General features: G+C 43.5%; 1 protein-coding gene and 2 long non-coding RNA genes across 22 annotated transcripts; 1 reads left to right on the top strand and 2 right to left on the bottom strand.

The window, feature by feature from the left end:
* LOC142584721 (uncharacterized) lies at positions 1 to 12,792 on the bottom strand. The gene is made up of 2 exons (XR_012828908.1): positions 12,567 to 12,792; positions 1 to 1,027 (listed from the first exon to the last, which is right to left on the bottom strand). It is a non-coding gene; the product is annotated as an uncharacterized LOC142584721 (long non-coding RNA).
* LOC142584675 (uncharacterized) lies at positions 2,556 to 21,936 on the top strand. Of its 20 annotated transcripts, XR_012828883.1 has the most exons (6): positions 5,069 to 5,309; positions 6,642 to 6,712; positions 9,413 to 9,556; positions 9,759 to 9,855; positions 19,750 to 19,861; positions 21,240 to 21,367. XR_012828883.1 is itself a non-coding variant. In XM_075694878.1 (5 exons), exons 1-5 carry the CDS (start codon positions 4,070 to 4,072, stop codon positions 21,285 to 21,287), a joined length of 297 nt encoding a protein of 98 aa, XP_075550993.1. In that variant the 5' UTR covers positions 2,556 to 4,069; the 3' UTR covers positions 21,288 to 21,367. The 20 variants fall into 20 exon arrangements, 5 of the variants coding, with proteins under 5 accessions (XP_075550993.1, XP_075550981.1, XP_075550988.1 ...); XM_075694878.1 differs by lacking the exons at positions 5,069 to 5,309; positions 9,413 to 9,556 and adding an exon at positions 2,556 to 4,088 and having other exon boundaries at positions 19,750 to 19,811; XR_012828885.1 differs by lacking the exons at positions 5,069 to 5,309; positions 6,642 to 6,712; positions 9,413 to 9,556 and adding exons at positions 3,398 to 4,088; positions 10,917 to 11,016.
* LOC142584717 (uncharacterized) lies at positions 20,974 to 27,631 on the bottom strand. The gene is made up of 2 exons (XR_012828906.1): positions 27,545 to 27,631; positions 20,974 to 21,430 (listed from the first exon to the last, which is right to left on the bottom strand). It is a non-coding gene; the product is annotated as an uncharacterized LOC142584717 (long non-coding RNA).
* Between the last annotated feature and the right edge of the window lie 355 nt (positions 27,632 to 27,986).

Here is a 27,986-nt window from a genome sequence, read left to right as displayed (position 1 = left end):
CGAAACAGTGAGACTTTGTTTAATCCGCAATGCTTGTGTGGCGAACAGGAGAGCAAAAGGTGAAAACAATGTTTTCATACAAGGCAAGTTATCCATGTAGTGGAATTGCATTTATCGTTGGTGTAGTGTTGATGCACTTTCTGAAGTCCAACCTTTAATGCAACTTAGTTTTCGTTGGTGCAAGTGCTTCTACTGGAAACATCCAAAATATGATTTAACAAATCAGGTTGCTGTCTTGTAGTTTTAGAAATTTTCCTCTGGTCTTAAGTCTTTTCTGAATCTGGAAGAGCTGGCTGATTGCACATTTCATCTCGAGATAGCTCGCACACTTCCAGCAGCACAGGTTAGCACACTTTGTTGAGTGCAGATGAGCACTGCAAATTCAATCATTTTGATGAGGCACCGATCTAATGCCACTCACTCTTGCCACAGCACTTTTTCAACTTGTACTGTACTTGTTTCTTCCACCTTCCATTTGCAGCACCAGGGCTAAGGCACAACAGCAATAACATTTCTAGCAGAAAATTCTTGCTCCTTGGCATCTGAGCTCCCCATTCATTTGCTACTTTCTTCAAATTTTTCTTTTCATGTGATGCTCTTGCCTTCACACACTGTCAGGCTTCTCCTTCATGCGTTTCTTTAATACTCCTTCTGTCTGCTTCTTGCTCGACATACCGTGCATGCCTTCAGTCATGTCCAATTGATCGATGCAGTCTTGTCCTTTTGTCTCTCTCCTCCAGAACCTGCAACTTTCGACAACCTAGCATTATTTTGCTTCTTTTTGTGATAGTGCCTGGCTATCTGTTGCTGATGCCACACATTCACTTTGCAATGGTTTATTAGACCACATACATAAATTAGTAGCTGTACAAAACCTTGACTCTCTAGCACTTCCGCAAAATTCATGCAGAAGTGGAAACACAGATTACACTTCATTCCTCAGCACAGCTTACTATGTCTGCATCAAAGCTTGATATTACCTACACGTGTGCACTGTCTTTGTGTCTTCCTTTGTAGCTGTAGGTCACTGCATGAGCAGAAAAAGATTTTGTTGCTGAAATGTTCATGTGCTTAAGTAGGCAATGTAGTGTACTTGATTTTCACAATGCTTAACTCAATTGGTGGTATGCCTGCACTATAACATGCACAAACTGAACAGCATATCCAAACAAGAAAATTGCCTGCCTATCACAGTTAGGTTGAGTCATTTGAATGAAAGTTGGGACAGTTTTTGTATGGGATGGCTGATGGCATTCAGGCTCATCATGTCAACATCAAAGTGGGAGCAAAAACGCAGTACATGTATAAAATATGAGCAGTTTTATTGGATTGTGGTGCTTTACATGCACCTCACTTCAAGCACAACGATGTCTTTGCGTGTCACCAGTGTCGAAATGAAGCCACTCCAGCTGGTGAGCAATGTGCTTGCAGATGGCATTGGCTACATTCCTTTGGAAAGGCATCCTCATGTTGCACAATGTAGTGAAGATGAAGGCTTTTAAATTAATGTGTACTTTATTTTTTATTTACCTCTCACCTACTGTTGCCAACACAAATGATGTCTCCTGGTAAGCCGAATGCCTGTGAACATTGCAAGGCACAGTGTCAGGCAACCGTTTATAATCTTCAGCATAATACTGTAGAAGGCGGCCTTCTGGTTTGTATGCATGAAAGCACCAGGAAAGCAAGCTGGATAGGCTAAAGACTAGCTGACTTGACAGCTCTGTACAGCCTGTACTGCTTACAGAAAGCAAGTCACACTGGTCATGGGACCTATAGCAGCGGCATGCAAATAGAGGTTTGTATTGCCTGTAGTACATATACATAGCCTTTCTTTGAAAAATATGTTTGGTCACTTTTCATTAACTTTACCTAGTCAGGACATGCATTATCACTTAAGCTGCTTGGTCTTCAAATAAAACGAGCATTTTCTGCATAGTAACTTTTACCTACATGAAATATGTGGTGATGTTGACCTGTAGAAGTGTACAGAATCATAAAATCTTGAAGCACTTAAGCAGAATTTATAAACAATGCTAAATTTAGGTGGACTGACAAACTGAATTGTACAACACAGATAATATAGGGCATTTGCAAGACAGTTTCTTGAGGGCCTAGTTCCTAGAAGGTATTTAGAACGAAAACAGTGTCAACTGATTGGAAAAGGAAAGGGGACAGACACAGTGCTCACTTATGACTCAATGTTTTTTTTTTGTGTGTGTGTGTTTGTGTGTGCAGTAATATATACGAGGTGGGTTCAAAAAGAAACCGAACTTTTGAAATAGTGTGCCAATCAGTAGAGGGAGCGCGCTGCGGCTACTGAGCGCATGTAGTGGCAGGTTTAGACAACAAACTGCCATTGCCGTGTTTCGCTCTGACCGTAGTTGGCGAGCTACAGCCGCTGAAGTGAGCACATGAACAAGCTGCTCTTCGGATTGGTGCCAAAGTGACAATGAAGAAATTGGAAGAACAGTGTGTGTGTGTGAAGTTCTACTACAAACTTGGGAAAACTTTCACAGAGACTTTTCAATTGCTTAGCCAAGCATACGGGGAGGACTATGCGAGTCGCACGCAGTGCTATGGTTGGTTCAAGCGTTTTGAAGAGGGAAGAATGTTGGTCGGTGACGATCCCAAGCCTGGACAACCTTCCACATCCACAGATGATGACCACATTGAGAGAGTTCGAACTGTGATTTGTGGAAATCGTTGTTTGACTGTTCGAGAAGTCGCTGATGAAGTGGGTATCAGCGTAGGATCATGTCATGAAATTTTGAGTGACAAACTAGGGATGCGTCGTGTCAGTGCAAAATTTGTGCCACATTTGTTGTCTGGTGCACAGAAGCAGACCCATGTTGAAATCAGCGAGGAAATGCTTGCCACTGCCACTGACGATGAAAACTTTCTTAAGAACATCATAACAGCCGATGAGACATGGGTTTATGCCTACAATGTTGAAACGAAAGTGCAGTCGTCGCAGTGGGTGGCCAAAGGTTCTCCTCGTCCAAAAAAAGCATGCATGAGTCGGTCAAAAATGAAGGTGATGTTGGTTGTGTTTTTTTACTGCAAAGGCATTGCCCATCAGGAATTTGTGCCACATGGTTAGATGGTAAACAAAGTTTGCCAGGGAACCCTAGCATATTTGAGAGATTCTGTGTGCAGTAAGAGGCCTGAATTGTGGGAAAATCAGGCTTGAATGTTGCATCATGACAATGCCCTGGCTCACATGTCGCTCCTTGTCCGCAGCTACTTAGCGAAACACCACACTTCTTTTGTGCCCCACCCACCATATTCTCCGGACCTAGACCCTTTCCAAATCTTAGAGGAGATTCAGGACAATGCGAGAAGAGACCTGCATGCCATTCCAGAAATTGCATTCCAGGGGGCTTTCCAAAAATGGAAGAAAAGATGGGAAGAGTGCATTGCCAGTAGAGGGGACTATTTTGAAGGGGACAGCACTTAAGATGTTGTACCATAAGCAGCAAAGCTGTTATAGCAAAAGTTCGGTTTCTTTTTCAACACACCTCATATGCATGGAAAGGGTGGGGTTCAAGGCAGGTGCAACAAGAATGCCAAATGTGAGGTCGAATGTAGAGTTTAATGTCCAAACCACAGCAGTAAGCTGGTAACCTTTAAATGGTAAGCAGAACAGTAATGCTACGGGAACTGTCATGCCCTTCATAATTGTAACAACCGTCGGAATGTTGAAGTGTCTTTCAATGTCCCATTAATTTCCACTATTCTCATTCTAAATGGGCAAATGCACCTCCATTCATTTACCATAAGACATATCAAGAGATCAACCCCACTAATGCTAGTTCTTTCTAGGTAGCTGAAGCAAAATAGCATTTCGTTCAGTCAGTATTGATGCAAGTTTTCAAACACTCCTATCATGAAATAGCTCAGTTGTCCATCCTGAGCAAGGCAGTTATTAGCTGGTATAATGTCAGAATTTGTTTATCATTTACTGGTAGACCTGCTGATGATAACGTAAGCAGAATGCTGCTGAGACCAATGAGAAAGTGTGAAAAAGAAAACAATTATTACATTGTTCCAGCCATCATTCCCTAAGATGTCCACCCTGCCCCATCGTAAGCAATCACTTCACATCCCAGCATGCATATGTTGCGTATTTCTTTCACTCTTTGTCTATTGTGTAGGACTGGCCATATTAGCTTAAAGCACTAGAAATCAATAACAATGACATCAGCATTGCCGCTGAGGAAAGACTGAAGTTAAAGAAAACAGAACAAAATCATACAAGGAAAGTAAGGAACACACACAAGCACCTATTCACAACTGGAAGCTTGTTGGTGAAAAAACAGGTACAACACAAATTGATAAGGAAAAAAAAATGTTCACGGAAAAACTGTACATATGTAACAGAACCTTGTGGGTGCATAAAGAAAAAAAGACTAAATGTTAACCTCATCACCCAAAGGGTCCCTGAAACTATTTTATTGGTGTGTTACCTACACGTACACAGTATCTCTCCTCGAATGGTTACTCAAAAAAAAGCTTCATGTCACCATGCTATATAAAGAGCTGCAAGTGGTTAAAAATTACCCTCCTCTAAAGCCTTTCCTCTCCAATGTCACTTTTATTCTATGTGGCCTTGGCTATGTCCTGCCTCATTGGACACGACATTGTACAGTGACAGTAGTGTTGGCTACTTGCAGTTTACTTGAACCTAGTGTGTTCCCGTATGACTTAGAGATGCAGCTTTTTTTTTTTTTTGTTATTGTGGTGATGATGGCCTCAAAACGAAGTTTACATAGAGCGCTTATGTTTTGTACAGTGTGCAGTCGCGGTAACTTACTCTCTGCACTCACCTGCAGTACAAGAATATAAGTGCAATAGGTACAGTGCAAGTTTCTGCCACCACATGTACCCCTCTGCTACTTTGCTTTGCTTGCTGTCGTCACTGTGCTATTATTAAACATTGCATTCTTTTTCACTCTTTGCCTGCACATCTACAGCCTGTCACATCTATAGCAAAGCCCTGCTTTTTTGGAGAAACTCTCTAATTCATACCTTCCCTACCACACACATACAAATGTACTGTCGACCCAAAAAGTTAACGAATAAAGGGATCTCACAAAAAGCTGAATATCTCCGCAGCCTCAAAACGAAGCCTGGTATTCCCATTTCCAGCCTCTACTAGTATATGCGAACATTGTGATGTACGGTTTTACTGGCTACTTTTAAAGGCTGCTCGGATATTTAGCGTTTTCTGAGATCCCGTGGTCCGTAAACTTTTTTAGTCGATAGTATGTGTGTAGATAACAGTGGCAGACAATCTGCTATCTCAGGCAAGTCTACCATTGGACTCAAGAAACATCTACATGTCTTACATTAGTGTGTTTACTTTTACAGGTACATCAGTTACTATGCCTTCATATCCTACTAAAAATAAGCTAAATGAGGAGGCTTGCTTTGTGTATTCTTAATGATGTCATGTGGGAAGCCAATCCACTTCATGAAAAAAGATCACTTGTTCGTTCTACTAGAGGTGGCTCAAAACCTGGGGAGTGGTGCCGCTATGACATCTAGCAATGGTGATGTTTAATACCTAATAATTACACAATTGATGCAGAATACCTAAATTTTATTTCATCATTCATCATTAGTACCGAAGGAGGTCCCGGAGTTACAAAAACTGTCAGTGGGACCTATTAGTAGTTTAACAATATAGTAATTAATACATTATGGCAACATAGCAGTGATCACATCAGAATACATGAAGTTAATGAAGCGAGTAATCAAATACAAGGAAGGTGCTTACAAATACAAGCAAATGAAATAGATGCTGTGTATGAATAAATAAAAATGTAGTAATTGGCACGTTATGGAAACATAGGGATGACACATATCAAAGAACACAAGGTTAATGTACGATATAATTAGAAACAAAAATGTGCTTACAATATGCAAAGTACAAGTGAAATATATACTGTGTGACAAAAAGCTTAAAATTTCTAAATATAAGGAAGGAAAGAATAAAGACAATGGGATATAGAGAATAAAAGCAATACATTAGGCAAATACAGAAGCACTGAAAGTGGTTGGATGGATGGATGGATGCAAAACTTTAATAAGGTCCTGAGGTACGCGACTCAGCGCGCTGCGGGCCGCTCCCACGTTAAATTTGTATATAATATATGTTCATAGTAATGAGTCTGTAGCCAGTACTGTCGATAGTAAATATTTCTTCTTATCTCTCTTGAATGTTAATGTTGTGCGGCAGGCTTTAATATGGGGTGGTTTAATTTAGTGTTTATTTGAGGAAGGAAAGAATTGTTAGAGGAATATCTCGTATTGTTAGTGTTGGTAAGAGCAGATATATTAAATGCTGAACCCTTGATCACCAGTAGGTACGCTACTGACGGTGCACTTGCACAAAACGCAAAATAATTTCAGAGCCCTGAAAACGAAGCTTTTTTTCCCTACTCGTCAGGTGTTTCACTGATGGTATTCTTCTCGAGTATGGCTGGAGTACATATTTGTGCTGTGCGAATGTTCAAAATGTCAAATGTAAATCAAATAGCTGTTGACCATTTGACTTGTATTCAATTGGAGAACACGCAATTAAAAGTTATCAAATCTTCCTTTCTGTCAATAATTACACATACTGGAATCTTTAGGGAGAAAGTCAGGTGCATGTGGTGACCATTCTCAAAGGGAACTGCAGTTCCTGAGCGGACATATACAGCAGGTACTTTTTTGCTTTGCTTAGTAATTTCTAGTCGCGCAGTAAGGATGCCTCGCCTTTAGGCAGCCAACGGATTTTTCTCAATTGAGGCTGTAAAAATTATCATTTGGACAATGTGAACATGTTCCTGATGTCATCTTGGTGCGGCAGACACTATCACCTTTCAGTCACTCTCATTTACAAACTTATCAGTTGACCAGAGGCCTGGTTGTGACTGGCATTACATGTGTCAAACAATCTAAAAAACATCTCTTCTAAAGCTTGCCGCGGTTTCTTTTCCACCTCTTGAGTTTCAAAACCCCCATAATGCCTTTGGCATTGTGTGCTGCTAATCCCAAGGGCGCAGAATCAAATTCCGACTGCAGCAGCTGCATTTCCACGGGGAAGAAATGCAAGAACACCTGTTTACCATGCATTGAGTGCACATTGAAGAATTCCAGGTGGTCAAAATTGATCTGGAGTCCCCCACTATGGTGCGTCTCATAATCATGTCGTGGTTTTTGCACATAAAACCCCAGACTCACCTCTTGTTCCCTGTAAGTAGCATTGGTTACACGAATTTAAGGCCATACTGCTCCATTCAAGGCCTATATGTAGTAGGTGTTTTCATATTCTGATATTTCTGGATAGATTTAAATATGGATATTTGACGAAACTGACCTATTGAATATTGAATAACAAATATGTTCGCATTTCAGAGAAGTGTGGAGTATTCTTGAAAAAAAGAACTTTACATTGCAAGGGTGGACTTTTAACATTGTTGGTACAACATTTTTTTAGTGCTTAGCACAGAAACCATAGACAAGACAGACGAGAGAAGAGACACACACAAGTGGTACTTTCAACGATTTATTGGAAGTTGGATCACGGGTTTATACATGCAAGCATTTGCTAGCATTCTTGATAAACCTGGCCAGATTGATGTTATATTCCTGTATTGCAGACAGAAAAGCATTTGAGCTTGTTTGACACTCTAATTGAGAAGCTCTAAATCGCAAATCTTCTGCCATACTTAATTGGCTGAATCTCTGCATACTTCACTAAGCACAAACAATTTGTCAGCATAAGCGATTGCCCTTCCCATGAAGTGCCAGTTACTTCCAGTGTTCCTCAAAGCAGCATGCTTGGCCTCTTGTCATTTTTAATATGTATTAATGATATAGAAGTAGACAGTCACCCCTTTTAAATAAAGTTGTTTGCTGATGATTGTTTTTTATTTAATGAAATACATTTCTGTTATTTCAATCTCAAAATTGGCCTTCGTCGGATAATTCGAACCTCACTGGTCAGATTCGCCCAAATACAGCCGTGTTATGCGCTGAAACATATGCAACTTACTGTGGTGAAGCATACCGAGAATGGAAAAGGGCCACTGTCACAGGACATCGCACATGTTCCTTGATTGTACAGGCGTGCAGTTTCCTGTCACAGTAGGAGAACCTAGCCACCTAATAAGCATAGTGGCAGCCATTCAGAGCTGTTTCTTACGTTTCAGTGGTGATTTGAGTCCTTTTTTCACCTTCCATACATGTCTCCTATATGAGACCGTTAATGAGGCCTAGTACGTCTTCTTTAACTAAATGTGCCGTGCACAGAGAAGTGGAAAACAATCATGTGTTTTGGGAAAGCTAGCAAAAAGGAAGGCAGTAAGTTGAAAAAACTGCGTTAAGCCGAGGAGATGTTAAAAGCGAACAAAAGAGCGTGAATATATCAAACTCTGAAGGCCTGCCCATACACCTATTAGGCATCTTGGTGCTCATACTGTGGCTGGAGACTGCACATGTGCATGTATGTAAATTAGGGAACACGTGCTGTCTTGCAACAATGGTACCTTTCCCTGCTTGGTATGGTTCTATGCATAACATGGCTGTATTGCAGTGAAGCTAACATTAAGAAAAATAGTAAACTGGGCGAGTTGGTAGCTGTTGATGGTTGCAGGTGTAGCGCTAAACTGAAACGCGGCCAAAGTTAATTTTAAAGGCAAATACTGCAAAGTGAAGCAATGGCATGTTTCAATGTTTTTTTATGCCTTTTGTTTAATTCGACCAGTCTCAATGGTCCCGTCAGGATCAAATTAACGGGCATGCCTCATAATCAGAACTGGTTTTGGCAAGTAAAATCCCAGAAAGATGATCAAATTAATGGAAGTCGACTGTATATATGGCTGAGTAGAGCCACACTGTCTAAAACTGGTACAACAAGAAAACACCAAGAAACCTAAATGACCCATTGCAAATGCAGTCAACTTTCATGGCATGCGCAAATAATCTAACTTCTCACGGACAATGATAGTGATAGTTTGCTGATACATTGGTCAGCGGCCGATAGGATTTGCCCAGTTTCTACTATTAATCTTACACACTTGCACTTATCCCTGTATATAATAGCGGTGTCATTTAGAAGAGGGCGACATGGACATGTATTGCAATGCAAAGCAAGAAAATCGTCACCTGATACACTATATTTCTGTGCTCTCTTAAGTGTTCATTAATGCATCTTCCGGTTTGGCCTATGTAGCATCTACCGCATGACAGTGGAATATGATAGAACACTCCTACAGCGCATCCGACGAACTCATCTTTGCAATGCTACCACAAACCGGCTTATTTGTCCTTATTGGGTTAGTGGTTTTACACAAGGTGCTTAGCTTACTTGGAGCTGAAAAAACACCCGCACATTACCTTGGCGTCCTATCTTTTTCAGGCTATGTGATATCTGGTGTATATACGGAATCACAGCGGTTTTCACCTGGTCACGGCTGCTAGCTCTTGCATTTGCATGGAGGCATCGTCTCGAAAGTTCCTGTTTGAGCAGCCTTTCTGCCACCGACACCAACACGTGGTTAGGGTAACCAGCCTCCTTAAGACTTGCAGCCGATTGCTGGAAAGTGGTTTTCATTAGGACGTTCTTGAAACACATGTTATGAAGGGTGTAAGATTGGGCTTGTTGATAAATTATGCTTCAAAGTCAGGTTAACAGCACAAAGCCACCAGAAGGAATAGAAGAGAGAACGGAGCGCTGAACTTCCAACTGTTTCTTTTCTTTTCAGAAAGCATCGCTATTTATACAGTCACACAATAGCCCACCAGCCATGCTTAGAACGCCACGACAAAGCCACACAAAATTCAACGTGGTGATAGCCCGAGGTAACTGATCTCCTTGTCAGTGAGAGCGATAGAGGGGTGCTTATGCAACTATCCTTTAAACGTAGAATTTCTCCCGCTTTGATTATCTCACGTGTAACATGGTCCCCGTGTTTTGCAACAATAAAACATTTTTTGAATTTCGGCCTACATCCACATGCGCAGCAGTGGGCAGAAAGACATCCCTATTAGTTATGCCCCTCTTCACCAAATTCAAATGGGCTGAATGAAATTGGGTTTCTTAGCTCATGGACTGTAAGCCCAGCAAGTCCTACTATCAGTAGAGATGAACTGAAAGTCAAGAAACTGAAACGTATTGCACTTCAAAAGTCACTTCAAGAGGTCTCAAACACTCGCAAAAAATCTTAGACATCGGGACATTTTTCTAGAAAACTATTACTAGGGAAATCCAGAAACACGAAAAAATTGTTGACCAATCTAAAAGCTCGCTGAAAAACTGTTAGTCCCGTGAGGTGGTCATATATGTGCCTATCTAATTGTGCTAAATATAGGTTGCTAAAGACGGGAGCCAGACACAACCCTATGCAAATGCCTTTCTTCTGCAGATGCAGCCTATTGTTCCACTGCGCAAAGGTTGGCGACATGTAAAAACACCATAATTCTAAATACCCTTCTACTGAAACAACCTGCTTCCTGTGAAAACCTTACGGCGCCATATTTGTCAATACAATCCTCGACACATTGAATAAGGTCATTGAGCAGGATAGAATAATATAATTCTTTGACCTTAGCTGAGAAGGCCTTGAAGCCCTTTTTGCCGTGAAACCTAACAAAATCAAGGATTCGTCAGAACCTTTTACAAGAAACTGGTCATCAATCTCTTTAACGTTCAGCTTTGAAACCAGGTACGGGGCAGCTTGTTTCTGCCAGGTACCCCTTTCGGAAATTATGACCCGAAAAGGAACGTCCTCTTTGTGCACTTACTAAAAATTACATCTTTGAACTTTTCCTTAGTTTATCGAGATTCAACTTTCTGTAAATTTCACTTGGTTTCGCTGCTACTTTCATAAGTGATACATCCTTACGCTCATTGAACACTGCAGAAATTGCTTGACTGGCTTTCTCCAAGAAACATTTAAAGGAAAAAACTGCAAAACCACCCTCTTTGTCAGCTGGTATGACACACAATGAATTGCTCTTCAGGTAAGACCACATTTTACAGGTAACTTGGAAGGTTGGGGCTTGCATCACAACAGGGCATCTAAACCTTCCGAGTTCATCCTCACACCATCTTCTTGCGGGGCTCTTCTGGACACTTTACTTATGACGGACAGGGAAGTTCCGGTTTAGTCCAGCTGGTAGCTTGGGCAAATTTTGGACCGAGGCCAAGAACTTTGCACACACTGTTGGGTAGGATGAAACCTTCAGAAACGTAGACATCACTTGTTGCTTTCTGTCAATCCTTGTTCACATGAGCTTATAGTAGTCTTATTTGAGGTTGTCAAAGGAACTTGGTGACCTGATCAGCTAAGTGCAGGTGCCTCCACAGAAGATTCCTTGCGACGCACGGCTCATACTGATCAAACATCTGCACGCTGAGGTAATCTCTGTGGAGACACGCCTGCTGAAGTTGTTTAGCACGTACAATCTTCAAAATTCTTTTTCCGTGACCGACATCCGAATAGTGCGCAACCAGTAAACACCGATTTTATATCCTGTGGAAGCTGCTTGTTATGAATACAGAACCTTAGGACACACATGCTGCTGGCAGCCATGGCAATGAGGGCAACAGTATGCCCGGAATCCCGAGGAACATATTGAAAAAAAGCCTGTTGTACTAGAAATGAAATCGACAAGGGTGGCAATATGGGCTTGTTGGTCGGTCATCATGGAATGGTATCTGGGTAGTGCAGCAAAACACGGACATAATAAAAGAAAGCTAGAACTACCTGTGAGCGCATATATATGCACAAGTGCATGGTTGAGTAAACTCACAGGTGTTTAATTTGTTTTTTTCTGTTGCTACTTTTTCTTGCATTTTGATTGCTACATATATTGTAATTCCCGCAAAAAGCATCAGCTGGTAGTCGCCGCTGTATTTTGCTATGCAATTTGTATTTTGTTATGCAATCTTATCATCTCGGCGCGCGCCTGAAGGCGAAATTGTTGCCTAGGCAAACTATCGCCGAAGTGGAACGTTTCAGAAGACGTCCCCAAGTATGTGCACAAATATTTCACTGAAAAACATTTCAGGCGTATCTTTGCTTTGTTTTTACTAAAATTTCGCAGCAACACAGCATTTCTTTACTCCAAGTTATTTATGAATCACTAGATGTCATTATCTACGTCGTTCATACGCACTTTAGGCAGTGAAAACGGCGCACCCACCTGCGAGCTTCTCCGATACCGACGTGTCTGTTATAAGGCGATGATATATATATTATTCTGGACAAATCGGGCGAGGCCAACATGCTAAGCATATAATGAACGATGAGTACCAACAAATGGGATCTTGTTTTGAAATCGAACTAGAACTGAAGGAAACGAAAACGCAGGTGAAGATTACGGTAGAGATTACGGTAGAGATTACGGTTACGGTATTACCCATGTAGTGGTTTCAATACCACTTTTCATCAGGCCAATAAGAAAGTGGCAGTCAGATGCAGCTGTATACCGATAAAGCATGTAGTTAAATTACAAATATTGCCCTTGCAACGAAGGTCGGCGCAAGCTGGCTGAGAGGGTTTGCTTACCTCCAGAGATGGCGCGTATACAAAGACACACACGTATCGGTGCAGGACTTTCTAGAGGCTCCACAAATACACACAGCATCTATTTAATGACATTGCGTTATGCTTAACTGCACACGAAAGCTTCGAGACTCAGCTGCGTTAGTTACGCTAACTTCGAAAAGTAAACAGGAAGCTGCCATGGCACTTTTTGCAGGAAGCAGGTGGCGCTTCATGCATCAGAAACCGAAACAGAAACTAGGAAAGCCATCTTTTTTTTGTAAGCGTTAATCTTGTTTTCCGTGCTCGGAAGTTATTCCATTGGTTTGTTGCAGGACGTCCGTGTCATTGAAGGATTCAGTCCCAGTTTTAATGGTTTAAATTCTTCAAACAGTTTCTATTTTTTGCACCGCCAGTACACAGAAGCGTTTTATAACGGTCTTTATTGATAAATCGATATGTGGCCATTGTTTATTGCGTTTTGAAGAGCACTCGCTTCGTCTTTCCAACAAGACGCATAGGTTCGACGCTCCGATTTGCATTTAAAGTGAGCTTTTGATAGCCTTACTTTATCCATTTACGCGCTGTATATGCGTTTTGACGCCTTTCACTAGTTTGCGACAACGCAGAGTATAACAGCGGAGTCGCGCTGTTTACCTTTCGCATGTTAAACGAAGCAAAACATCGCTAGTGCATCGTAAATTTTTTCTAAACATAATGCAGGCACCACTCGCACCGTTAAAGCATGACTGTTAAGAAGCATTTGCAGCAGCTCATTTGTCACTACGTTGGAGCGAGAATATTGCTCATCTGCCGCTTTTTTACCTTTCTTTACTGCTCCGTATTTTTGTGTATCCGGATATTTTAATTTTATGCAAACCACCCCTTCCGTGTGAAAAAGAAAAGAATTTAAGGAAAGGAAGATGCAACAGTTGCAAGGAAGGTGCCACAGTTGTGTGAAATAAATAGTGCTTTAATTACCAACATCTGTAGTGACCTGGTGATCGTGCGCCTTGGGCGAATTAATTTTGTGTAAAAATGTGTTCCGGCTACTTAAAAGGTAAGCGTGACGTTGTGGCATCAACTGCTATCTCTCTTGTTGAATGCATTTTTGACAATACGTCATTGTCATGGTACCGAGGAAAAAAACAACTGAAAGTCGCCTTGCAACCAAAACGTTGCCTTTCAACATACGACAGGAACACGTAAACAAAACATTAGTGTATGCTTCAGTATACCTTATTTTTACAGCTATTTTGAGCTATAAAGCTTAGGTAGTTGTGAAAATGAGAGGCAACTGTGATGGACATAGAAGAGCATAGTATGCTAGCATGACCAAGAAATTTTTAAGGATAAAATTTCAGTACTTGAAAACAGTGCATAAAAGTGGAGCACTGCATGGACACTTTTCCCTGGCCTGACCCGAGCCAGTGCCATGCACTGGTCCACCCTTGTCTAGCTCAGCTAGGTTTGTCCAGTTAGCCGTTGAGCCTCAGTGTAGCATGATCCACCTCTCTGTTGTTATGAAAATGCCAACTGCATATGTATTTGCTAGATACATATCTTGCTAAGCAGTTTTCCACTTGCGTTGCTGCCGACAAGTGGCAAAAAAAAAAATTTAGGTTTTTGGCAGCAGTGAATAATTTGCCGCCTTGCATTACTTTAGCTGTGGTCATAGTAATGCAAGCACAAAAAAAAATTAGACAATTTCTGAGAGCAATGAAATTAACTGGGACTGTACATTAACTGGACATGGAAGGAAATAAATTATGGATATACATTCACCAATTATGTTGCACGTTAAGGTGTAGTCCAACCGACTAATGGTTTCCATTTAATTTCTTTATTCATTGTTCAAGCAAGTTGAATGAAGTTCTGTAATTCATTGCATAATTACATCAGCATGAATGAATTCTTGATTGAAAGTTTTCTTCAATAAATACTTGAAGGGGGGATGCTGCGAAGTTTCTCATTAGTGAAGGGGATTTGGAAAACAGAAAAAAATGTAATGTGTCACCGCAATGTCGATGGGATCGATAGATGAATAGGCGACCAGAGTGTAGTGGCTCCAGTTTGAAGAGGAAAGGCAGGCGGCGGCAGATGGTGGTGGCGTTCTGGCCAGGCAGCTGGGCGTAGAACTCAGGCCCATAGCCCGACTGCTCTCGTTCTGCCCATGGGCGCAGAAACTCGCTGGTTTCGAGCAGCAGTTCATGATCGGGTAGAGTGGCGAAGCCCAGGAACGGGTTGGCAGGAGGTCCCGGTTGGGTGAAGTCCTGGTGGCTCGGGTCCGGAACCTGCCGGCCGGTCGAACTCCCGGTCCGGTGGCCGACGTTCTCTTGGCGTCGCTTCCCGGAACTCTCCCTTCTTCTGCCAGCGCACCTCGCTTTTCTGCCGCTCTGGTCGATTTGTCCTTTCCTGATTGGCCCGTGGAAGCTCCGTGTTTTCTTCTGATTGGATGCCTTTTCCTTTTTTTTCTTCTAGTGCTGCATGCTCACGTGCCGGACGCTCTTCAACGTTGTCTTCCATCCAGTACAGAATTCGCTTCTGCGTGCACATTCGTTCTCGTCTGCTTCTTGTCTCTCTCCATCTACCGTACCATGTCATGCACTACACACCACACTATGTAGTACAGACATTCATATTATTACGATCTCATCGAGAGATGCTCAAGAGACGAGCCGCTGCGAGGAAGAGATCAAGTGTGTCTGGGCTCATGGCATGAGCGAGTGTTGGCCTGCCTGTCTGGCTCCAGTGTAAATAGCATGTAAATAGCCTCTTTCATCTCTGTATTTCGTCTGTGTCTGTGCAACATTCTGGTGGAGGTTAGCGATCCCCGTCCTCGTCACGGCACTCCGAAGTGGTCGGCATATCGAGCTTGTCACCATACCTCCCGGTGACGAGACCGCATCTGCAACGGCTTCAGCTTGTCCAACTGCTCTTATTGTCATGGTTGCCCAACATCGTGACCCTGGTCTCTTCTGTGGCCTGGAGGGACAGGACGTTGATGAATGGCTCAAGCTCTATGAATGCGCCAGTGCTAATAACAGGTGGAATCCAACAATTATGCTTGCTAATGTAATCGTTTATCTCGGTGGCACCCCACGCGTGTGACTCCAAACACATGACGAGATAATTAGCTGGGACAGTTTCAAAGTAAAGCTACGAGAACTGTTCAGTGACCCCTTCAGGCGCAAGGTTGTCGCGAGAAAGGCTCTTGCGCCTTGTGTCCAGACATCTACAGAGCCATACGTTTGATACATCCTAGACGTCTTGGCTCTTGCCACAAAGCCCACGATACTATGCCTGAAGCAGAAAAGGTGGCTAAAAGGCATCGCCGACGATGCTTTCAATTTTTTGTTTTCGGCAACGTCTTTCCTATCGGCGCCATGATAAATGAATGCCGTCGCCTTGAATAAGCTAAGAGCCGCCGTATCACACACCACATCACGCAGCTACCCAACACTGCTGCTAAGTCGACATGTGAGGGTCGACCACATCAGACGACCACCTGTGATGACCTAACCCGTATTGTTCGCCGCCAGCTCGAGGCCACCTGTTGGCCAGCCTTCTCCGCGACACCTCTCGACCCGCCAGCAACCACAATTGCCAGGATTCAGGCCGTCGTCAGACAGGAATTTGAGAACATGGGTCTGAACTCTGTGTGTTTAACGACTCAACCCAGCGTTCCCCCGTTCTCTAGCGGCCCTCCTCGTCCCCGGCACTCCTTTTCTGCCACATATCGCAACCCATCCAAATGGCGTACCCCTGATGACAAGCTGATCTGCTTCCACTGCTGTCGCATCGACCACATCGCTCGTCACTGCCGCAACCAATGGACATACACCTCCTCGGACATACACCTGCGCTTATTCCTGCACCTTTGGACCTACTGTTCCCTATGCCACCCGTCTAGAACCCACTGCCACTGATGCTCCACCTCCGAACCTTCGCTACAGCCACTCGCCCTCACCTCAACGCCATCAGTCTCGTTCGCCCCAGGCCCGTCACTTCTCCTCGCCGCCTATCGCCTCCTGGATGCAGCCAAAAAACTAGGCACTACAGCTTCTGGAGCTGAAGCTGTGTTGTCGACCCTGCCCTCAAATTCTCTGCTCATGTTACCTACGAACCAAAACTTTCTTGGCATTGACAGGTATTCTGTGTTACGTTCGACCAGCGGGGGCTGGCGATCTTTGAGGAAGGGACTGACGGAAAGGCGCCACCAGGTCTGCTGTGACGACTAGCTTTGAAAGGACGACCAGACATCAGTCCCCAGCCCATCGGCGCCACCATGGCTGTGGCGGCGACTGGTTTTGTAAGGAGGACAATGCGCCGCGTCCCCAACGGAAGGGCGCCGAGATGGCTAGACACAGTGGGCGGAGCAAGTATTGTTAGCGTGTACACCTTGAAGGTCTGCTTGGAGCAGGGAGCTCCTGGAAGATATTTTGTGGTGCCGTCTCATGCAGCTTAGAACCCGTCTCACGTGTCAGTCAACAGACAGATGCGGCGGCCACTGACTGCAGGGTCAACTCTGGGATAAAGAGGCGCCTGCTCGGGTCAAGCACAGTGTCTGCGAAAACCCTCTCACCTCGGTGTGGTCAGTGCAACCTGTGCAGAAGTGAGTGCGTAAACCCTCCCCCTCAAAGGCGGGTTGGTTATGATGACTTTGGACGCTCCGAATTGGTCGGCGGTGAACTGCTGTGTTCCGTCACCTAGGGATTTCCGGAGGACAGTGTATTTAAGGAGCTGTTGGCGGCTCTTCAGGGTGCATTCCTTTTTCAGTCATGTTAGACTGATGAAGTGTAACATTCTCATGCAGATACTGTAAATAAATCCCAGATTCCTCGTTCTTGATGAGAACAAGTCTCTCCCTTCAACAACGTCCTCAGCGTGGGTAAGTTTGATGACCGCATGGGCCAGCTACCATCTATTTCATGCCTGACTCCAACCATTACATCTGTCACTGCACTCATCGATGCAGGAGCACATCTTTCTATTATATTATAAGTGCTGCCTTCCGAAGACGACTGAAAAAGCACTTCACCCCAGCGTCAGCACGCATTGGTCGCGTTGCGGATGGCGGTACTGTGCCTATCATCAGCATATGTACGGCATGTGTCAGCGTTGCCGGCCACCACACTCCTGTCCTCTTCACCGTGATTGCTCATTGCCCCATGACCTAATTCTCGGACTCGATTTTCTCTCTGCGCATTCTGCTCTTATTGACTGCTCTGCCAGTACCCTTTGCCTTGAGGTGCCGATTCTCATAGAACCTTCTAACGCACCCCAGTGCCGCTTACGCCCCTCCTGCTTTATTCGCCTGCCACCGAAGTCAACAGCCTATACTGAACTGTTGTGTTGTCCACCTGTTCCTGATGGCGAGTACCTCGTCACTCGCCTGCCCAACATTCCACTACAGTATGACGTCACCGTGCCTCACAGCATTCTGACTGTTACTGCTAACCATACTCGCATGCCTATCTTTAACTTTGGATTGGGAAAGCAAATCCTACTGCAAGGTATTTGCCTCGTCAACGTTGATTGTCTCGGCGACCATCACGTAGCAGCTTTATCAAGCGATGGTTCTTCTGAGCTTAGCATGCCCCTCGCACCAGCCTCGGGCACCGATACCAACATAAAGAAAATGGTTGCGGTGGACCTGTTCTCTGCGCAGGCTGACAGCCTTTGCAAAGTATTATCGTCCTACCGAGATATCTTTTACTTCAAACGATCGCCCTTTAGGCCAGACGCTCGCGGTCCAGCATTGGATTTCTACTGGCGATGCTACGCCTATTCACCGATGACCATATGAAGTTTTTGCATCGGAACGCCGAGTAATTCTAAGTGAAGTGAACAAAATGCTAGATAAAAACATCATTAAGCTTTCTTCGAGTCCCTGGGCGTCACCTGTGGTTTTGGTTAAGAAGTACGGCACGTGGCGCTTCTGTGTGGACTACCGTCATCTGAACAAAATTACTAAGAAGGACGTCTACCCGCTCCCAAATATAGACGATGCCCTTCACTGCCTCCACAATTCCAGCTATTTCTCTTCTATTGATCTTCGTTCTGGATACTGGCAGATTGCTGTTGGCGATATGGACAGAAAAAATATGCTCAATCAGCTTAGTAAGTTTAAAAAAGTAGGGTACGCTGTTCACTCCATAGAGAAATGTTTTGCGTTCCTGGTTCATTGGCCTTGAGATGAAATTGCCCTCGCTGTACAGAACTATAACATGGTTGAACTTCAAAAGTTCCTCCCATGAGAATGCAAAGAAGCTCTCCAGTAGGACGGGTGCAGTTGTCTAATGTGGCTATCACTAATATTACCCACAGTCAAGATTCTATGGCACATATATTTCTTTGATTAACAAGGCCAACTTAAAGCAAAATGTGTGTTTTTACACCATAGATCAGCAGCACATAAGCTCCACCTTAAATGTGATTGTTCACCTAAATCTGCCTGCATTTGGAAAGGTAGTGCAAACCTTAAAATTAAATTAAATTGTAGGGTATTACGTGCCAAAACCACTGTCTGATTATGAGGCATGCCGTTGTGGAGGACTTTGGAAACTTGGGGTTCTTTAACGTGCACCTAAATCTAAGTACACGGGTGTTTTCGCATTTCGGCCCCATCGAAATGCGGCTGCCGTGGCCGGGATTCGATCCCACTACCTCGTGCTCAGCAGCTTAACACCATAGCCACTGAGCAACCATGGCGGGTAGTGCTAACCTTCTGTGCTGTTAGAACCCAATTTCAAAGTGTTTGCCCAGCCCTGTGCACTGTAACTTGATGGTTCCAAATTGCTGGTTTTTAGGCCCTTGCCCAACTGGTTTGTTGAATTAGATGTTAAAACGAATGGCAGCTACGATTGCCTGGACACTTATCAATGAGATTCCACTGTAATTTCAGTGGTGTTCACAGCAACAACAGATTTGGTGAAGTAAGGGACAGGCAGATTGTTAAAGAGAACTGTGAAATCCATCAAACTAACAATGTGGACTGATTGTATAAGGCGAGCAAGCTGCAGAGAACTGCTAAGCTTGATGTGCAGACCTCATTTCTCAGGCAAATAAACTGTGCAATGTCTTGTTTTATTATTGATGACTGCTCTGCCAGTCTGCCCGAGTTGTCATTTTTTTGTATTTATCATAAAGCAGGCAATTTCATGTTTTTGTAGTTGTGTGACGCAGAGTCATTTGTTTCTTACAGCTGTCGTCTTCTCGGAAGCAGGCACTCATGCTTGGAGACCTGCAGAGCACAAACTGCAGCATGTATGCCGAAATAAATAGCTATTGCCTATTTCAAATACAACCATTGTAAGGCAAGGCCCCTTTTTGCTGTACTGTGCTTGCAAATTGCAAAGCAATGATAAGACACAATGTAGAAAGAAACATTTTCTTTTATTTGGCGGACATTAGAGTGGCATCAAAAAAAAAAAAAAATATTGAGCAGCCCCAAGTCAGTCACTACACTAAGCAGCTCCACTGCAATTCACATGACCTAGGAATCCCAGCCATACAACCGAATGATTATTCATATAAGTGACGATCAAGATCATTCTTCACTTGAATGCCACGGAGCGCTGTTCAGTAACAGCAATCAGTTTGTGTCCCTGCAAGCAGGAATATTAATTTGTGTTTTGGTTATTGGTGACATATCGAAATTTATAGTTTTGTGGCCCATCAGATGTTTGAATCAGAAATAAATTCTCCAAAGATGTACACCTTGTCAGCGGTACGTGCGGGATGATTTGCGATGGCCAGAGACTTTTGAGTGGGACTTCGGTATCAATGGAGGTATAATGTGTATGCATGCTTCAGTACAAGGGAGATTGGAGGCAGCATCAAGGCAACCTATAGGCACTGTGTGAAAAATCTTGAAAGCTACGCTATTTGCTAATGCTCTTGTGCCCTCTGCACTTGATAGAATACTTTCCAGCTTTAATTTCAATCAGAAAAGAAATTTAGTATTTTCTGATGCTACCTTGACATGCAAACAAGTTTTTGTCATGTAGGAGGAGGAGGGGGGTTACGTTAAACTACAACACAATTTATCTAAGTTTTTCAGCGTCCTATTTCATGTGTGGTACACTTTCTTTAATTTGGCTTGCTGACCTGGCAGTTGCATAGTCTTGGGCCAGGGATGACTGGATGGGAGAAGACAATGAGGAGTACTGTTCATTGTTTAATATGCGCTTGTGTAATATAATATGTAAAAATAAAAAAAACGAGTGATATTTTTATGATTTAAGCATTTTGCAGAGTGAAGTAAAGTTATAAGGAATTTTCTTTTTCTCTAAGAGATGAGAGAAGATGGTGTTGCTTGCTCATGATGTTGCTGGGATACCCTAGTACCTAGCTCATAACTCTTTAGTGCAGTGAAGATCACCAGGTAGAAACCACATCAATTTGTAAGAGTTATGAATCTTCAGCATGAAAGTAAATTAGTGCTTTATTTTATTGGATACGTTCCCCTTTTGGAAAGTTCTGTGAACAAAATGAAAATTAGCAAAAGGAACAAATAAGAATTTGGAACAAGCATGCTATCAACACAACTAATGCAGAAGCAGAATTTAGTCACACTACATACCAATAAGGACAGTATAGGTGTGAGAACGTTGCTGATTACTTTTCCACCTATGACAAAGGAAAAAGTATACTCCAGTAATTCAGATGAGAACACAATTCTTGTTACACCAGGTGTGGCGAGCCCGGGAGACAGCAAGAGCCGCAGGAGTCCTGGACTAAGGGCGCCTCCCACACAAGCAGAAAGACACCTGCTTTTCCTTTCTTTTCTGTAATAAATGTTTTTTCTTCTCCTCCTCCTCCTTATGTCCTTGAATACAATGGTTTACCTGACTTGGAGGCAGTTTTATCTCGGGAGCTCCTATCTGAATACATGGGAAAAGAGAAATAGTTTTTCTCTGAAGCCAGCAACAGAATTCGATGAGGTTGGTTCTGTTTAAAAAAAAAAACGCTGAAATGTAGCCACTGTTTTAGGGGGCAATGTTTTGTGGCAGGAAATTTTGAAAATTGTGAAATTAAAAGGACTTCCATATGAAGTTTCCAACTTGATACAAAAGCTATGACATTGTAAACTTTGTGCTTATATTTTTTAAGCTTACTGACTCGAAGCAATTTTTCCTAAATATTGAAGGTCCTAAATCAAGATTATGCAGCCTAGAATGACTAAAATTTAACTTTTTCTCTCAAATGCAACAAATTTCATTGAAATTATTCGAGTAGTTGTCTCAAAAGCATTTCTGCATTTTACATGTATTTGAATAAAGAGATTAGAGTTGGCACTGAACTAAAGCATCCTCCTCAAGGTAAGCACGTCAATTCTGGCCGTAAGGCCAGTTATCAGTCTACACTATAAAAGAGAATTGCCTTTTTTTTTACACTTTTCCAGCAATTCCAACTTAGTAGCATGCTTAACTGAATGCAGCTAGGAAGAAGGAAATTTGACAATATTTTGTTTATGTGCAGAATTAATGCATTTGTATGTCACTGAATTTTGGCCTTCATGAGCATTCATATCCTTGAATTTTTTTCAATGTTCAATCTAACATTTGAATCAATTGAATCAAAGCAGCCATCAGGCCACCAAGCAACGTAAGGGCAAATAAGAACTTCATGTGGAAGCACTTAAAAGGTCTGTTCAATTCATCTGCACAACTGTGAACCAGTTAACGGAGGTTCACAAGAAGTTCAGAAATTGTGCAGCTTGTTTCTGCGGTGCAGGCACAGCGCAACACTCGAAACGAATGGCAAGGTGCAGATGCGGTGCAGGTGTTATGTTATGCCCGATTAATGTGCACAGAGTGCGTACATTTGAAAGATCGTGAACTACAAGTATCAGCTTGTGGGCCTAACTACAAACCACACTTGTAGACACATCAGACGTGCGTAAGCGGGCTTTTAATGGCGCTTGCGCCCATGTGCTGGATTTTCTGCTGCACTGCTGCGTCGCACCTGTATGCCTGTACCAAGTCGGCACCGACAGCGGAGTAGGTGCAGCAAAATCATGAACCAGCCCTGCACCTTTTGAAACGAACGGAGTGGTTCAGCGGGCGCCACTGGAACAAATGGCTGGGTGCAACACGTCGTGAACTCGTTCAGGCGGTGCAGGCGAATCGAACGCACCTAAAGTAAAGCACATTCAGGGGCGCTATAACATAAAATGATTTCAAACTGTTTTGATTCCAATCTCCTGACATCAAATTTACGTAACCACCGGTGCAAGCATTGGGCGGTGACCTGCAGCGTGGTCTGAACAACCCAATCAAACACTCTCCTCGTTTATAGGAGGTCACCTTTGTTCACTTTCAAAACCAATAACATTGCCTACACTCAGCGGTTTTTCTTATCTAATTGGCTGACAAGAGGCGAGGAGTACGGTCTAGTGGAGAGGGTTTCGATGGGGCTGAGCCAGCACAGTGAAAATAGATAACCGCATGAAGAGGGTGGTGCTGGCTTCTCCGATTGCTCCGCTTCACCTTACTTAGCTTGCGGTGGCTGGTCGAAAATTGCGGCGGCTTGCAACAGAAGGATAAGTATGCCGCTAAAACGGATCCTCAGCAAGGAAGAGTTGGCAGAGTGATGCTGTATACATGCCGCAAGGGCTCGATAACGTTTTACTCATGCAAAAAGGTTTATCATGTGCAAATAAATACATGCTGACCGGCAGGTGCGAGTAGCGAGGGCCTGAGTGATCGGCGGGCAGCCATATTCTATTCCTTTCAGAACGGGGCAGTCTCTGGCTATTCAGAAAAATTTTCAGTTTTGTTCGGCATATTAATGCATTTTTTTTTCGCGGACACGTCACTTTGATGCAGTGAATTTTTGCTGTTTTGTGAGGTCGCATGACAGACAGGCGAGGTGGGTGTTGCCAAATAACATTGAACCAATAGCAGAGGGCTAATGGTGAAAAGGCGTTGAATCAGGAATAATTATTTTTCTTTTGTGTGGTTTAATCATTCATTATCAGTGTGTACATGTATATCAGATGGAGAGCCATCACGGTTTTCGTGACGTCGCGTGACAGACGGGTGAAGTTTGGAGTGGCCTGAAAAAGTTTTGACCAATCGTGGTGGGCTGATTGCAGAATTGGAATAGAAAAGTTTTGAATCATTTTATGTTATAGCACCCCAGGATTCTACAGGGGGCCATAGAATTAGACTTCCATGCAAACATGGCCAACCTCACAAGGTTCACACGGCTGACATAATGAAGTCAACCTAAGCTGATCTCAACCTCCCAAAGTGATGCAACATTGGTTGGCTGTTAAAATTTTTTAGCTATGGCAATGGCAACCTCATGGACAAATTTGAGGTTGAGTGAGGTCGAATGCTCGGTGAGGTTATATTTCACAGCAGCTGATGTGCACATTTCCACCTCATGAATAAATATGTGGGAAGTTTTATGATTTTACTGATATGAAGGGGTAATTATTTAATACAATAGCCCCAGGCAGGAATCTGGAAGTGGGCTTCACCCCAAGCCACCTGAGGCTTTGTTTTCAATTTGTATAGACAGCTCTCATCACATATGAAGCATAGGTGTACATTTCTTTTGCTTTACTTCAGATGTGTGACACCACCGCAGTTGGATATCTTGCATCGGCCTGTATCCTCTGACCTTACTTTTAGAAGACAGTGAGTCACATGCCAAACTTCTTCCTCGTCGAGTATTCCTGCTCTAAACTAACAAATGACAGTTGCTGCCTCTCATTCAGTGTTGGTCAAAGACACCTAGCCAGAATCTTGGTACTGAACAATGAAACTAGGCAAGACAAACATACTTCTGGTATGTTGCCTGTAGGCAACAAATGTCAATAAAGGGTTAATGAGAAATAAATTAAAAACTGAAATACAGTAGAACCTCGTTGATACGATCTTCACAGGAACTGGAAAATAAAGTGTCTCATAGGAAAATCATATCATCCAACATATTATCCAACCAAATCGGATTTTCGGGAAAAGAAAAAAAACAACATTTCGAAAAATGTATTAAGCAGAATCGTATCGAGGTTCCACTTTATAAAAAGAAACGACACTGAAATTGGCTGTAGAAAAGTTAGTAAATTACTAACTGCGCTCTGAAGCTTGTCACAATTTTTTCTAGAGTTTAGAAGTCTAGGACCTTGATTTAACGCAAGAAATGAATAGTCAAAAATATTGTTACGGTGAAGGGAAGGAAGAAGTTGGATTAGACTAGACGAAGACGAAGTCTGGCAGTTGCCTGAATGCCATTAACATCAGTTGTAAACATACATTATTTTACACTTGTGGGCCTGCTTTCTTCCTGCAACATTTTGGTGGAGGTGCTGGGTACAATCACGGAACTTCGCAGCGGACGTCATCTACCAGCCGCCACAATGGCAAATCAACCGGACGATACTGATGCAGACTCGGACATCAGTGTACTATCCCTCTCCGGCTTCCTCCATATTGGCAACGAGCAGCGGAAAGATCCTGTTCTTCGAACACTTATGGAACGCCTAAGCTCCTCGCCCAATGAGCCGTCCCTCCGTATGTTCACCTTGCGCGATGGAACTTTATACCGTCGCAGCGTTCGTCCAGACGGCCCGGAGCTCCTCCTAGTCATTCCCAAGCACCTTCGACTCGCCTTGCTCCAGCAACTTCACGACGCTCCTTCTGGCCCGGCATTTATTGCTCTGTGCGCCGTTATGTCGCTTCTTGCGACCTGTGTCAGCACCGAAAGACGCCTGCTATGCCTCCCGCTGGTTTGCTGCAACCAATTGATATCCCTACAGAGCCCTTCTACTGGGTGGGCCTAGACCTCCTTGGCCCCTTTCCAATTTCCATCAAAGGAAACAAATGGATTGCTGTAGCAACGATTATGCCACGAGATATGCCATCGCACGAGTGCTACCAACCAGCTGCGCTACAGATGTCGCCGACTTCTTACTAAACGACGTCATCCTGCACCACGGCGCCCCTCACCAGTTGCTGACGGATCGCAGCTGCTACTTTCTATTGAAGGTCGTCAACGATCTGCTCCGCTCCTGTTCTACAGAACATCAGAGTGCTACCGCATACCACCCTCAAACGAACGGCCTCACCAAGCGACTCAACCGCAAGCTAACTGAAATGCTGGCCATGTACGTTTCCGACGATCACTGCGACTGGGACGTCGCTTTACCATACATCACTTTTGCATACAACTCGTCCCATCACGACACTGCCGGATTTTCACCATTGTACCTGTTGTATGGCCGCGACCCCACCTTGCCCTTTGATATATTGCTACCTTCCGCAGTACAATCACCCAGCACTGGTTACGCTCGCAATGCTATTGACTTAGCCGCCCAGGCCCGAGAAGTAGCCCAATATCGCCTCACTGTCTCGCAAGCTTCTCAAAAGCGACGCTACGACCTTCGGCACCGAGACTCATTTTTCACCTGGTTCCCTTGTCCTTCTCTGGACGCCTTCACGTCGCGTCGGCTTGTCGGAAAAACTACTTTGCCGTTATTCTGGTCCGTACCAGATCTTACGCCAACTTTCCAACGTGACATACGAGATCGCCCCAGTCGGCCAGCCTTCAGTGCCTTCCAACGTCACCAGCGATGTTGTTCACGTCGCCAGGCTGAAGCCCTATGTCCCCCCATTAAGTGATGCTCTATAACTTGCACTGGGACGGAGCTACCCCGCTGGGAGGGTGACGTTACGGTGAAGGGAAGGAAGAAGCTGGATTAGACTAGATGAAGACGAAGTCTGGCACTTGCCTGAACGCCATTAACATCAGTTGTAAATATAGATTACACTCGTGGGCCTGCTTTCTTCCTGCGACAATATCATGTAAGTACCCCTTTAAAGTTCAACATCTTGAGACGTATTTCTGGACATTGAGACGTAATATTTACCAAAGCCATAAGACTCTTAACAAAGCATGTTTCAGTCTTGCAGGCAAACCAAACATTTACAGTGGTGCACCTTCAAATGGTGCAGTCAATTCTACGGACCTAATGCTTGCATCTTGCACACATGCTTAAGCCAGAGGCAGGAAATTAGGACAACCTCCAAAACATTTCAATTATCTCTTTCTGAAAGAGAGAAGTGTGTTTTATCCAGCAATTCTTGACATAGCCAGAGTGGTCTAAAGGTAAAGTGACAACTATGTTCCTCACGAAGGCCTGATTCACACAGGTGTTATCGGCCCCATCACGGTACACGCGTCTGTCAGGACAGAGCATTTCCTTGCCGATTTCTCCGCAGAAACAAGACGCTATCGACATTTGCTGATGCTCTAAACATCATCAGTATCCTGTGTTAGAGGAGAAAATGGTGTGAAAACCCTATATTTTCACAGATACAGGTTCCGTAACATTTTGTGCCGAGACATGACAGGATGGGTCAAATGTGTGAACCAGAATGAACGTACAATGGCACTTGAACATAAGATAAGTTAGAGAAACATTGCTGTAAACAGATGGCAACACAGGTGAAAAGTTTTAGATAATGATGCCAAAGGACAGACACCATTGCTTGTAATGCTTCAGTAGAAGCACAAGGCGAGATTTTCAAGATCATAAGCTGGAATCTAAACCACACAAGGCAAGCAAAGCCCACCTGCCAACTGTGTTCACAGCAGCCTACACATATTGTCAACCCACGTGACGTTTCTGTGGCCAACATACCATGGCGGTTGTGCCAGGATAACTGTGGACGCAGATGGCAATGTAGCCAAAGCATTCTCGCCTTGAGTGCCTGCTGCATAAATCAGTCTTGCGTCTGGAAGCGTCCGCAACCTCCATGAAAGTGTTACAGAGGAAAAGAGATGCACCAAATATATTTACTGAATATTTACAAAAACTGTAGCAGCTGACAAGATAGTAGTTAGCACGCAAAATCCAAAAGTGTTCCCTTTTTCATCAGCCTTTTAAACTATGCTCTCTAGATCACTAGACTTTTATCTAAAGCAGGAACAATCGATCAATCCTCTTCAAAAAAAGACAATACAGCACTGACATGGGTACTCACATGAATGAGCCCACTTCATGTGCCGACCACTCGAATCTGTTTTAAACACAGGCCTATTTCCAAAGCTCCAACTGCAGTGCACTTGCTTTCATGAGATATGTAAATTAATTTGGGCTAGTTGATGGGTCTGAAACGAATGCACAGTGCAAAACAAAATATAGATGGAAGTGACAATGGTGCACAGAACCGTCTTCCAACTGTTTCTATTAGAGCATAACCTCCCTATAGCGAAGCAACATATAGGGAACTGACAGTTAAAGTGAAAAAAGTGCCAGTCCTAATTACACTCCCTTAGGGCATTCACATATTTTTCAATGATATCCCATTCATGCACTGCGTGCACAAGAGACTATTTAAATATGACAAGCCTTTGGTGTAACTTAGAATGATCAGGGGTTCCCTGCAGTGCGATTAGGTGACAAGTTTGGTTCAGTACATATTG

This window comes from Dermacentor variabilis, chromosome 1 (genome assembly GCF_050947875.1).
Source record: "Dermacentor variabilis isolate Ectoservices chromosome 1, ASM5094787v1, whole genome shotgun sequence".
Taxonomy (NCBI): domain Eukaryota; kingdom Metazoa; phylum Arthropoda; class Arachnida; order Ixodida; family Ixodidae; genus Dermacentor; species Dermacentor variabilis.
The sequence above is the reverse complement of the archived record's forward strand: the minus strand, read 5'-3'. Positions and strand labels throughout refer to the sequence as shown.